This window comes from Oncorhynchus mykiss, chromosome 3, assembly GCF_013265735.2.
Source record: "Oncorhynchus mykiss isolate Arlee chromosome 3, USDA_OmykA_1.1, whole genome shotgun sequence".
In the NCBI taxonomy this organism is placed as follows: Eukaryota; Metazoa; Chordata; class Actinopteri; order Salmoniformes; family Salmonidae; genus Oncorhynchus; species Oncorhynchus mykiss.
In genome coordinates, this window is record NC_048567.1 from 33,610,121 (window position 1) to 33,623,214 (window position 13,094).

The 13,094-nt window shown below is 42.6% G+C and overlaps 1 protein-coding gene across 1 annotated transcript in view; it reads left to right on the plus strand.

Annotated features, from left to right (window-relative positions):
- Positions 1 to 13,094, plus strand: part of me1 (malic enzyme 1, NADP(+)-dependent, cytosolic) — a 120,182-nt gene that overhangs the window by 77,236 nt on the left and 29,852 nt on the right. The window contains exon 5 of the mRNA XM_036973913.1: positions 3,183 to 3,344. Within this exon, the coding sequence (XP_036829808.1) occupies positions 3,183 to 3,344 (162 nt within the window). The remainder of the gene's footprint in view (positions 1 to 3,182; positions 3,345 to 13,094) is intronic.

A 13,094-nucleotide genomic window follows, 5' to 3' on the forward strand; every position in this document is an offset into this window, starting at 1 on the left:
CTAGCCGTTCGTGCACCTGTTCACAGCTGTCAACACAATGGCATTTTCCTCTGCAGCCTGAGCTCACAGGACCTCTTAAAACTATTTATCACGATCCAAGGCCCTACTTACAGTTGAAGTCGAAAGTTTACGTACACTTAGGTTGGAGTCATTAACTCGTTTTTCAACCACTCCACAAATTTCTTGCTAACAAATAGTTTTTGCAAGCCGATTAGGACATCTACTTTGTGCGTGACACAAGTACTTTTTGTTTACAGACAGATTATTTCACTTATAATTCATTGTATCAGAATTCCAGTGGGTCAGAAGTTTACATACACGAAGTTGACTGTGCCTTTAAACCGCATGGAAAATTCCAGAAAATTATGTCATAGCTTTAGAAGCTTCTGATAGGCTAATTGACATAATTTGAGTCAATTGGAGGTGTACCTGTGGATGTATTTCCAAACGCCTGAAGGTACCACGTTCATCTGTACAAATAATAGTACGCAAGTATAAACACCACGGGACCACGCAGCCGTCATACTGCACAGGAAGGAGATGTGTTCTGTCTCCTAGAGATGAACGTTCTTTGGTGCGAAAAGTGCAAATCAATCCCAGAACAACAGCAAAGGACCTTGTGAAGATGCTGGAGGAAGCAGGTACAAAAGTATCTATATCCATAGTTAAACGAGTCCTATATTGACATAACCTGAAAGGCCACTCAGCAAGGAAGAAGTCACTGCTCCAAATCCGCCATTAAAAAAGCCAGACTATGGTTTGCAACTGCACATGGAAACAAATATCGTACTTTTTGGAGAAATGTCCTCTGGTCTGATGAAACAAAATTAGAACTGTTCAGCCATAATGACCATCGTTATGTTTGGAGGAAAAAGGTGGAGGCCTGCAAGCCAAAGAACTCCATCCCAACCATGAAGCATGGGGGTGGCATCATGTTGTGCTTTGCTGCAGGACAGACTAGTGCACTTCACAAAGTAGATGGCATCATGAGGAGGAAAATTATGTGGGTATATTGAAGCAACATCTCAAGACTGATGTCTTGAGAAGTTAATGCATGGTCGCAAAGGGGTCTTCCAAATGGACAATGACCGTAAGCATACTTCCAAAGTTGTGGAAAAATGGCTTAAGGACAACAAAGTCAAGGTATTGGAGTGGCCATCACAATGCCCTGACCTCAATCCCATAGAAAATGTGTGGGCAGAACTGAAAAAGCGCGTGCGAGCAAGTAGGCCTACAAACCTGACTCAGTTACACCAGCTCTGTCAGGAGGAATGGGCCAAAATTCATCCAACTTATTGTGGGAAGCTTGTGGAAGGCTACCCAAAACGTTTGACCCAAGTTAAACAATTTAAAGGCAATGCTACCAAATACTATTTGAGTGTATGTAAACTTCTGACCCACTGGGAATGTGATGAAAGAAATACAAGCTGAAATAAATAATTCTCTCTACTATTCTGACATTTCACATTCTTAAAATAAAGTGGTGATCCTAACTGACCTAAAACAGGGAATTTTTACTAGGATTAAATGTCAGGAATTGTGAGTTTAAATGTATTTGGCTATGGTGTATATAAACTTCCGACTTCAACTGTATCTACAGTGCTTGTAAAACTCTATACCCGTCGCAAGACCCACTGGTTGATGCCTTTTTTATTAAACCCTCTTAGGCCTCACTCCCACCTATCTGAGATAACTACTGCAGCCCCCATCCTCCACATACAACACCCATTCTTCCAGTCACATTCTGTTAAAGGTCCCCAAAGCACATACATGCCTGGGTCACTGCAACAAACACTCAAACTGGACAGTTTTATCGCAATCTCTTCATTCAAAGACTCAATCATGGACACTATTATTAACATTTGTGGCTGCTATGGGTGATGTATTGTTGTCTCTACCTTCTTGCCCTTTGTGCTGTTGTTGTCTGTGCCCAATAATGTTTGTACCATGTTTTGTGCTGCTACCATGTTGTGTTGCTACCATGCTGTGTTGTCATGTGTTGCTGCTTTTCTATGTTGTTGTCTTAGGTCTCTCCTTTATGTAGTGCTTTATTCTATATTTATTCACTGCCATTCAAAAGTTTGGAGTCACTTAAATGTCCTTGTTTTTGAAAGAAAGCACTTTTTTTGTCCATCAAATTGATCAGAAATACAGTGTAGACATTGTTAATGTATTAGATGACTATTGTAGCTGGAAACGGCTGAATTATTTTATGGAATATCTACATAGGTGTACAGAGGCCCATTATCAGCAACCATCACTCCTGTGTTCCAATGGCACATTGTGTTAGCTAATCCAAGTTTATAATTTTAAAAGGCTAATTGATCATTAGAAAAACCTTTTGCAATTATGTTAGCACTGCTGAAAACTGTTGTGCTGATTTAAAGAAGCAATAAAACTGGCCTTCTTTAGACTAGTTGAGTATCTGGAGCAACAGCATTTGTGGGTTCAATTACAGGCTCAAAATGGCCAGAAACAAATAACTTTCTTCTGAAACTCGTCAGTCTATTCTTGTTCTGAGAAATTCTCCATGTGAGAAACTGAAGGTCTCGTACAACGCTGTGTACTACTCCCTTCACAGAACAGCGCAAACTGACTCTAACCAGAATAGAAAGAGGAGTGGGAGGCCCCGGTGCACTACTGAGCAAGAGGATACGTACATTAGGAGAGTCTTGTTTTAGAAACAGACGCCTCACAAGTCCTCAACTGGCAACTTCATTAAATAGTACCCGCAAAACGCCATTCTCATCGTCAACAGTGAAGAGGTGACTCCGGAATGCTGGCCTTCTAGGCAGAGTTGCAAAGAAAAAGCCATATCTCAGACTGGCCAATTAGAAGGAAAGATTAAGATGGGCAAAAGAATAGACACTGGACAGAGGAACCCAGCATCCCGGAGTCACCACTTCACTGTTGACGTTGTGTGACTATTTCCTGTTTGATCATGTACACTTACTGTAACTGATTGGCTAATGAATGTGCTGGCTTTATTTGCTAATTACTGTATTTTCACTGCCTGATATTATAACATTTTTGGCTATTCTGAGAGCTTATTTGGTTCATTTCAAACAGGAATCTGAAAGGAAATTACTTATCAAGAGCCATAGGCAGTCTGCTCTGACTGATAATGTATTTGATTGACATAGAATCACAGGTATGATTGACAGATGTGATGTGATTGACAGGCGGTGTGTGTGACGGACGGAGAGAGGATCCTGGGCCTGGGGGACCTGGGCTGCTATGGCATGGGCATCCCTGTGGGCAAACTGGCACTCTACACGGCCTGTGGAGGCATGCCACCCCAGCAGTGTCTGCCAGTCATGCTGGATGTGGGCACAGACAATGAGGTAAGAAGAGACACACCCAACAACCAAATGAATACATAGCTACATGCAAACAAGATGATACACTTCACTTCACTTTATCCTACACTTGACACCTGTCAACTACATAACAAAAAACGGTCAACTTTGTAACATATTATATGCTAGACATAATTTGCCAGCTAAGAAAATACCCTCAAGTCAATACGTTATAATCAGGTAAGCCCCTCAGTCTCCAAACTCCAATTTCCAAACACTAACAGCCAAGAAACGAGAAACTCTAACACTTTACAACCAGGGAACGCAACTGAGGAAAGCAGCACCGTTCACCCATGCCAGCTAGAAAAGCACCTATTCAATCCGCCAGCACCACCAGTCGACAGTATTCAAAGAGGCCCTCTGGTTTGGTTTTTCCTGCTGGTCCCATTGGTCCTATGTATGGCCTGGCCCTCCTCTTTATAGCTGAAAGAGGAGCCTCACTAGGCCGGGCGGCACGTGTGCTGTGGCTACACTGTTAAACGGGAGCAAACCAAGAATAGTCTGTGTTGTGTACACGGCTATATTTAAACTCTGTGTATTTTCTCCATGTCATCCAGAGCTGGGCCAAAGGGTGTGGCACTGCCACCACATGCCTGCTGCCTGTCTTTTAAGCCACAGCTGAGTCAACTCTGAGCCATCCTCTGATTTCCTGGACCAGCTCTCCTAGCCACTGATTGTGTTTCAGTATAAGAGTTGGGGAGAGGATGAATGGTGATTTGGGGTTAGTTGGGTCGGTCCGGTCAAGGATAGACATGATCTAGACAGTTATCAAGATGCTGAGAAGGAGACCTAAAAGAAGACATCACTGTGAAAGAAGGATAGATAGATAAAGGGTGGGAGGAAAGAAGAGGGAGATGGATTTGGGGTTACCCGGGTATAGGACCGGTCAAAGATGTAAACGACTGGCAATAATCAAAGGTGATGGAGAGAAATAATGAGAGACACTCCATGGGCAGCAAAACGAGGACACCAGTATAAAAGTTGGATAAACAAAGGAAGGGGGAGGGAAAGGGAAGGAGACCGGAAGCAGAGTTGAACAGATGGACTAGCCCTATCCATGTCCGATGTAGCATTCGCTGTGTGGACGGTGTCCACAAACTCTCTCCATGTTCTCTTATGTCGGCTGGCCAATTCACACTTCATCAAACTACACTGAGACCCAGCAGAAATCCCCCGTATTCATAAAACACACATAAAAGGCTTATGAGAGAACCTATAAAAGATCTTGCACTGCAGCATGAATACAGTAGGTGGCATTGGATCTTGGTGAACAGGATTATATTTTCTCTCTCTCTGCCAGTTTCTCCCACTCTGTTCTGCCTCATAGCAGAGGTAAATACCATGGCCTTTGGCCCCCCATCTCTTTAGTGGCGTCTCCATAGACATTTCTATGCATGAACTCTATTGTTCTATTGAAAGATTTTGAAAGACCATAGACTATCCAGAAGCCATCTATGGTGCACAGATCCAGTTTAGGGATGCTTGGGGGGATGCTCAACTCAACATCAAAATACCCACTTTAATGAGCTGCCTCATAGTCTTTGTCTGTGTCCTCAATGCACTCTGTAGCTACTCCCAAAGGATGAGAGCAAATGGGGGTTTATTACCATATATTTGTGTGTCTGTATGTCTGCGCTCTTAGAAAAAAAGGTCTATCTACAACCTAAAAGGGTTTTTTGGTTGTCTCCATAGGGAACATCTTTGAAGAACCCTTTTTGGTTCCCGGTACTTTTTGGTGTTCAAAAATTGTTCTCCTTTTTTCTAAGAGTAGTGTCTGTGTGCGTGCATGTTTGCGATGTGTTTCTCTGCTATGTCTGGATTTGTCTCGGTCTGTCTACCTTCTATGTTCCTCTATTCGTTTCTGTATGTACAGCTGAAGTCGGAAGTTTACATACACCTTAGCCAAATACGTTTACACTCAGTTTTACACAATTCCTGACATTTAATCCTAGTAAAAATTCCCTGCCTTAGGTCAGTTAGGATCACCACTTTATTTTAAGAAGGTGAAATGTCAGATTAATAGTAGAAAGAATGATTTATTTCAGCTTTTCTTTCTTTCATCACATTCCCAGTGGGTCAGAAGTTTGCATACACTCAATTAGTATTTGGTAGCATTGCCTTTACCTTGACTTTGTTGTCCTTAAGCCATTTTGCCATCTTGAGATGTTGCTTCAATATATCCACATCACTTTCCTCCTCGTAATGCCATCTATTTTGTGAAGTGCACCAGTCCCTCCTGCAGCAAAGTACCCCCACAACATGATGCTGCCACCCCCGTGCTTCACGGTTGGGATGGTATTCTTCGACGTGCAAGCCATTCGACGTGCAATCCTGGCTTTTTTACGCTGAGCGGCCTTTCAGGTTATGTCAATGTAGGACTCATTTTACTGTGGATATACAGTTCCTTGCGAAAGTATTCGGCCCCCTTGAACTTTGCGACCTTTTGCCACATTTCAGGCTTCAAACATAAAGATATAAAACTGTATTTTTTTGTGAAGAATCAACAACAAGTGGGACACAATCATGAAGTGGAACGACATTTATTGGATATTTCAAACTTTTTTAACAAATCAAAAACTGAAAAATTGGGCGTGCAAAATTATTCAGCCCCCTTAAGTTAATACTTTGTAGTGCCACCTTTTGCTGCGATTACAGCTGTAAGTCGCTTGGGGTATGTCTCTATCAGTTTTGCACATCGAGAGACTGAATTTTTTTCCCATTCCTCCTTGCAAAACAGCTCGAGCTCAGTGAGGTTGGATGGAGAGCATTTGTGAACAGCAGTTTTCAGTTCTTTCCACAGATTCTCGATTGGATTCAGGTCTGGACTTTGACTTGGCCATTCTAACACCTGGATATGTTTATTTTTGAACCATTCCATTGTAGATTTTGCTTTATGTTTTGGATCATTGTCTTGTTGGAAGACAAATCTCCGTCCCAGTCTCAGGTCTTTTGCAGACTCCATCAGGTTTTCTTCCAGAATGGTCCTGTATTTGGCTCCATCCATCTTCCCATCAATTTTAACCATCTTCCCTGTCCCTGCTGAAGAAAAGCAGGCCCAAACCATGATTCTGCCACCACCATGTTTGACAGTGGGGATGGTGTGTTCAGCTGTGTTGCTTTTATGCCAAACATAACGTTTTGCATTGTTGCCAAAAAGTTCAATTTTGGTTTCATCTGACCAGAGCACCTTCTTCCACATGTTTGGTGTGTCTCCCAGGTGGCTTGTGGCAAACTTTAACCGACACTTTTTATGGATATCTTTAAGAATATCTTTAAGAAATGGCTTTCTTGCCACTCTTCCATAAAGGCCAGATTTGTGCAATATACGACTGATTGTTGTCCTATGGACAGAGTCTCCCACCTCAGCTGTAGATCTCTGCAGTTCATCCAGAGTGATCATGGGCCTCTTGGCTGCATCTCTGATCAGTCTTCTCCTTGTATGAGCTGAAAGTTTAGATGGACGGCCAGGTCTTGGTAGATTTGCAGTGGTCTGATACTCCTTCCATTTCAATATTATCGCTTGCACAGTGCTCCTTGGGATGTTTAAAGCTTGGGAAATGTTTTTGTATCCAAATCCGGCTTTAAACTTCTTCACAACAGTATATCGGACCTTCCTGGTGTGTTCCTTGTTCTTCATGATGCTCTCTGCGCTTTTAACGGACCTCTGAGACTATCACAGTGCAGGTGCATTTATACGGAGACTTGATTACACACAGGTGGATTGTATTTATCATCATTAGTCATTTAGGTCAACATTGGATCATTCAGAGATCCTCACTGAACTTCTGGAGAGAGTTTGCTGCACTGAAAGTAAAAGGGCTGAATAATTTTGCACGCCCAATTTTTCAGTTTTTGATTTGTTAAAAAAGTTTGAAATATCCAATAAATGTCGTTCCACTTCATGATTGTGTCCCACTTGTTGTTGATTCTTCACAAAAAATACAGTTTTATATCTTTATGTTTGAAGCCTGAACTGTGGCAAAAGGTCGCAAAGTTCAAGGGGGCCGAATACTTTCGCAAGGCACTGTAGATACTTTTGACCTTTTTCCTTCAGCATCTTCACAAGGTCCTTTGCTGTTGTTCTGGAATTGATTTGCACTTTTGCACCGAAGTACGTTCATCTCTAGGAGACCTGAGCGGTTTGACGGCCGCGTGGTCCCATGGTGTTTATACTTACGTACTATTGTTTGTACAGATGAACGTGGTACCTTCCGGCGTTTGGAAATTGCTCCCAAGGATGAACCAGTCTTGTGGAGGTCCACAAAAAAAGAATTCTGAGGTTTTGGCTTATTTCTTTTGAATTTCCCATGATGTCAAGCAAAGAGGCACTGAGTTTGAAGGTAGGCCTTGAAATACATCCACAGGTACACCTCCAATTGACTCAAATGATGTCAATTAGCCTATCAGAAGCTTCTAACGCCATGACATCCTTTTCTGGAATTTTCCAAGCTGTTTGAAGGCACAGTCAACTTAGTGTATGTAAACTTCTGACCCACTGGAATTATGATACAGTGAATTATAAGTGAAATAATCTGTCTGTTTACAATTATTGGAAAAATTACTTGTCATACACAAAGCAGATGTCCTAACTGACTTGCCAAAACTATATAGTTTGTTATCAAGAAATTTGTGTAGTGGTTGAGAAATGAGTTTTAATGACTCCATACATGTATGTTTTAATGACTACATACATGTACGTAAACTCAGCAAAAAAAGTTACGTCCTCTCACTGTCAACTGCGTTTATTCTCAGCAAACTTAATTAACATGTGTAAATATTTGTATGAACATAAGATTCAACAACTGAGACATAAACTGAACACGTTCCACAGACATGTGACTAACAGAAATTTAATATGTGTCCCTGAACAAAGCAGGAGTCAAAATCAAAAGTAACAGTCAGTATCTGGTGTGGCCACATGCTGCATTAAGTACTGCAGTGCATGTCCTCCTCATGGACTGCACCAGATTTGCCAGTTTTTGCTGTGAGATGTTACCCCACTCTTCCACCAAGGCACCTGCAAATTCCCATACATTTCTGGGGGGAATGGCCCTAGCCCTCACCCTCCGATCCAACAGGTCCCAGACGTGGTCAATGGGATGGAGATCCGGGCTCTTCGCTGGCCATGGCAGAACACTGACATTCCTGTCTTGCAGGAATTCACGCACAGAACGAGCAGTATAGCTGGTGAAATTGTCATGCTGGAGGGTCATTTCAGGATAAGCCTGCAGGAAGGGTACCGCATGAGGGAGGAGGATGTCTTCCCTGTAACGCACAATGTTGAGATTGCCTGAAATGACAACAAGCTCAGTCCAATGATGCTGTGACACACCGCCCCAGACCATGACGGCCCCTCCACCTCCAAATCGATCCCGCTCCAGAGTACAGGCCTCGGTGTAACGCTCATTCCTTCGACGATAAACGCGAATCCAACCATCCCCCTGGTGAGACAAAACAGCGGCTCGTCAGTGAAGAGCACTTTTTTCCAGTCCTATCTGCTCCAGCGATGATGGGTTTGTGCCCATAGGCACATAACTGTGACCGTAGTTGCCTACCGTCTGTAAGCTGTTAGTGTCTTAACGACCGTTCCACAGGTGCATGTTCATTAATTGTTTATGGTTCATTGAACAAGCATGGGAAACAGTGTTTAAACTCCTTTACAATGAAGATCTGTGAAGTTATTTGGATTTTTACTAATTATCTTTGAAAGACAGGGTCCCGAAAAAGGGTCGTTTCTTTTTTTGCTGAGTTTATGTATGTGTGTGTAAGGAATCTTTTTTTTTTATGTGTGCATTTAGCGGTGTGTGCTCATATTTCATGCTACTCTCCCTTTGTATGATGTGTGTCTGTGGCAGGGACTGTACTGCAACTGTTGAGAATAATGGGCAGTTCTTCAAATCACACAGTGCTAGAATGGGCCGTAACCTTCATGTGTGAAAAGGTGTTCTTCCTCACACTCAGAGGATTTACAGGTTTCTGCCTGTTGTTTTCCAAACGGAAATGTAAAGTGTTTGCAGATGTAGCACTGCAAAATAATATCACACAGCAGCATCTGTCAGAGTTTACGACAGGCCACGCACATTTACCTTAAAAATCAACTCGCCCGCCCCGGGCAGCAGCATGTGCCAGCAAGCACTCCATCAGGATGATTACACGCACACAAACACTCATTCAGGCACGGGCGCACCCATGTATTCCTAGACACACGCACAGATTTAAGTGTGTGTGCACACGTGTCTGTGTGTGCGCGTGCATATGATCCACAACCTCACGTGAACTAGGGCCTTGCACTCTAGTCTCTAGTTTTCCATTGTGTTCTGAAGAGGTGACGGGCCAAATTAGTTGTAATAGGATAAATGGAGTGCCTGTGTGTCTTAAGCCATATGGAGTTCCTTTGGCATGAGTCATAATATATTATCTCAGACACACTGGTCTGATGCCATGCTCCAGCCCCTACAGACAGAGGGTTACACAGTGGTAGGAGGTGGCGGGAGGTTGGCAGTAAATAATTGAAAACATGACTGTCGTTATCGGCTTATTTCTGACCTTGGGTAGGTATGAGGACTCCTTGACTGAGGTCAGGCTTGCGACGTCTGGACCTTGACTGGAAAGACTGGGTTGTGTCCAAAATGGCACCCTATTCCCTATGAGACCTGGTCAAAAGTATATAGGAATGAGGAAGTACTGTAGGGTGCTATGTGAGACTCAGCTTGGATCTCCCCCAGTCATGTTCTTCTCCCTGTGGTAGTGTGTAATCTCAGAACATGATATAGCAAGGGGTAATGTTTTGGGAACATGTCCAGGGGTAATGTTTTGGGAACATGTCCAGGGGTAATGTTTTGGGAACATGTCCAGTAAACAGATGGGATATGGCAGAGCTCCTGTATAGGATGTTTCTGATTTATGGGATGTGCTGTGCTGTGGGGTTCCTGCTACCTGTGGACATCTCCCTCTCACGCACACACAAACACGCATACACAGACACACACTGTTTCTGTTAAAGACGCATCATTCAGCTCTCTTGCATCTCATCACATACACAAGCACATACACAGATGCACATCTCGCTCTCTCTCTCGTCTATTTTCCACACACAGACATACAATTGAAGTCGGAAGTTTACATACACCTTAGCCAAATACATTTAAACTCCACTTTTCACATTTCCTGACATTTAATGCTAGTAATCGTTCCCTGTCTTAGGTCAGTTAGATCACCACTTTATTTTAAGAATGTGAAATGTCAGAATAACATTAGAGACAATGATTTATTTCAGTTTTTATTTCTTTCATCACATTCCCAAGTGGGCCAGAAGTTTACATACACTCAATTAGTATTTGGTAGCATTGCCTTTAAATTGTTTAACTTGTGTCAAACGTTTCGAGTAGCCCTCCATAAGCTTCTCACAATAAGTTGGATGAATTTTGGCCCATCCCTCATGACAGAGCTGGTGTAACTGAGTCAGATTTGTAGGCCTCCTTGCTCACACACGTTTTTTCAGTTCTGCCCACAAATCTTCGATAGGATTGAGGTCAGGGCTTTGTGATGGCCACTCCAATACCTTGACTTTGTCTTTAAGACATTTTGCCACAACTTTGGAAGTATGCTTGGGGTCATTGTCCATTTGGAAGACCCATTTGCGACTTAGCTTTAACTTCCTGACTGATGTCTTGAGATGTTGCTTCAATATATCCACATAATTTTCCTCCTCATGATGCCATCTATTTTGTGAAGTGCACTAGTCCGTCCTGCAGCAAAGCACCCCCACAACATGATGCTGCCACCCCTGTGCTTCCCGGTTGGGATGGAGTTCTTCGGCTTGCAAGCCTCCCCCTTTTTCCTCCAAACATAACGATGGTCATTATGGCCAAACATATCTATTTTTGTTTAATCAGACCAGAGGACATTTCTCCAACAAATGAGATCTTTGTCCCCATGTGCAGTTGCAAACCGTAATCTGGCTTTTTTATGGTGGTTTTGGAGCAGTGGCTTCTTCCTTGCTGAGCGGCCTTTCAGGTTATTTCGATATAGGACTCGTTTTACTGTGGATATAGATACTTATGTACCTGTTTCCTCCAGCATCTTCACAAGATCCTTTGCTGTTGTTCTGGAATTGATTTGCACTTTTCGCACAAAGGACGTTCATCTCTAGGAGACAGAACGCGTCTCCTTCCTGAGCAGTATGACGGCTGCGTGGTCCCATGGTGTTTATTCTTGCAAATTATTGTTTGTACAGATGAACGTGGTACCTTCAGGCATTTGGAAATTGCTCCCAAGGATGAACCAGACTTGTGGAGGTCTACCATTTTTTTTCTGAGGTCTTGGCTGATTTCTTTTGATTTTCCCATGATGTCAAGCAAAGAAGCACTGAGGCACTGAGTTTGAAGGTAGGCCTTGAAATAGATCCACAGGTACATCTCCAATTGACTCAAAGGATGTCAATTAGCCTATCAGAAGCTTTAAAGCCATTACATAATTTTCTGTAATTTTCCAAGCTGTTTAAACAAGTGTGTAAACTTCTGACCCACTGGAATTGTGATACAGTGAATTATAAGTGAAATAATCTGCCAGTATACAATTGTTGGAAAAATTACTTGTGTAATACACAAAGTAGATGTCCTAACCAACTTCTAAAACTAGTTTGTCATTAAGAAATTTGTGTAGTGGTTGAAAAACAAGTTTTAATGACTCCAACCTAAGTGTATGTAAACTTCCGACTTCAACTGTATACACTCACACTCATCAGTAAGACATGTCTCTGTGTCTGCACATTGTTTTCCCTCCCAGTAAACAGATCTGTAGAGTGAGTATACAACACATACATTTGTTTTTCTCTAAATGGCCATTTATCTAAATGTGTCTTTTGGGAAATAAACTAAACAGTGAGTGTTATGGGAAAGTTGGCCCTCTCTCTTTCGCTCTCCCACTCACTCCCTCTTTCTCTCCCTTTCTCTTTCACTGAAATTACCTGGTATAGCCTCTGTCTCACAACACACACACTGAAATGAGACCCCGGTGATGTCATCCCACACAATGTGTTGGGTGGGCTCTCCTGGACCCAAAGTGGGGTGTCCATTCAGAGTTCACTTTCATAGTAGCCACGTTGTATTCCTTTTCACATCTATGCACTCTCCTGCTTCTCACCTTTTCCCTTTGCTTGTGGACTTCAATTCACAACACATCAGCTGTATGTGACCAGGCGAAAAAACCTTTCCAGGCCAAACCGTACCATTACCGCTACACACAGCCTAGATCATTGTCACAATTTGTTCAAAACTGTTTAACTATTGTCTTTCTCTCTGAGTCAACTACTCAAAACATTTTATGCAGTGCTAGCTAGCTGTAGCTTATGCTTTCAGTACTAGATTAATTCTCCAATCCTTTGATTGTTTGGACAACATGCCAGTTCATGCTACAAGAGCTCTAATAGGTTGGAGGACGTCCTATGGAAGATGTCATAATTACTGTGTAAGTCTATGGAAGGGGGTAAGAACCATGAGCCTCGTCAATGTAACCAGAGGAGGACGGAAGCTAGCTGTCCTCCAGCTACACCATAGTGCTACCCTACAGAGTGCTGTTGAGACTACTGTAGACCTTCATTGCAAAACAGTGTGTTTTAATCAATTATTTGGTGAAATACGAATATATTTAGTGTAGTTTTATCAAAAAATGAAATTCCCTGAGGAGGATGGTCCTCCCCTTCCTCTTCTCAGTAGCCTCCACTGAAGCAAACAG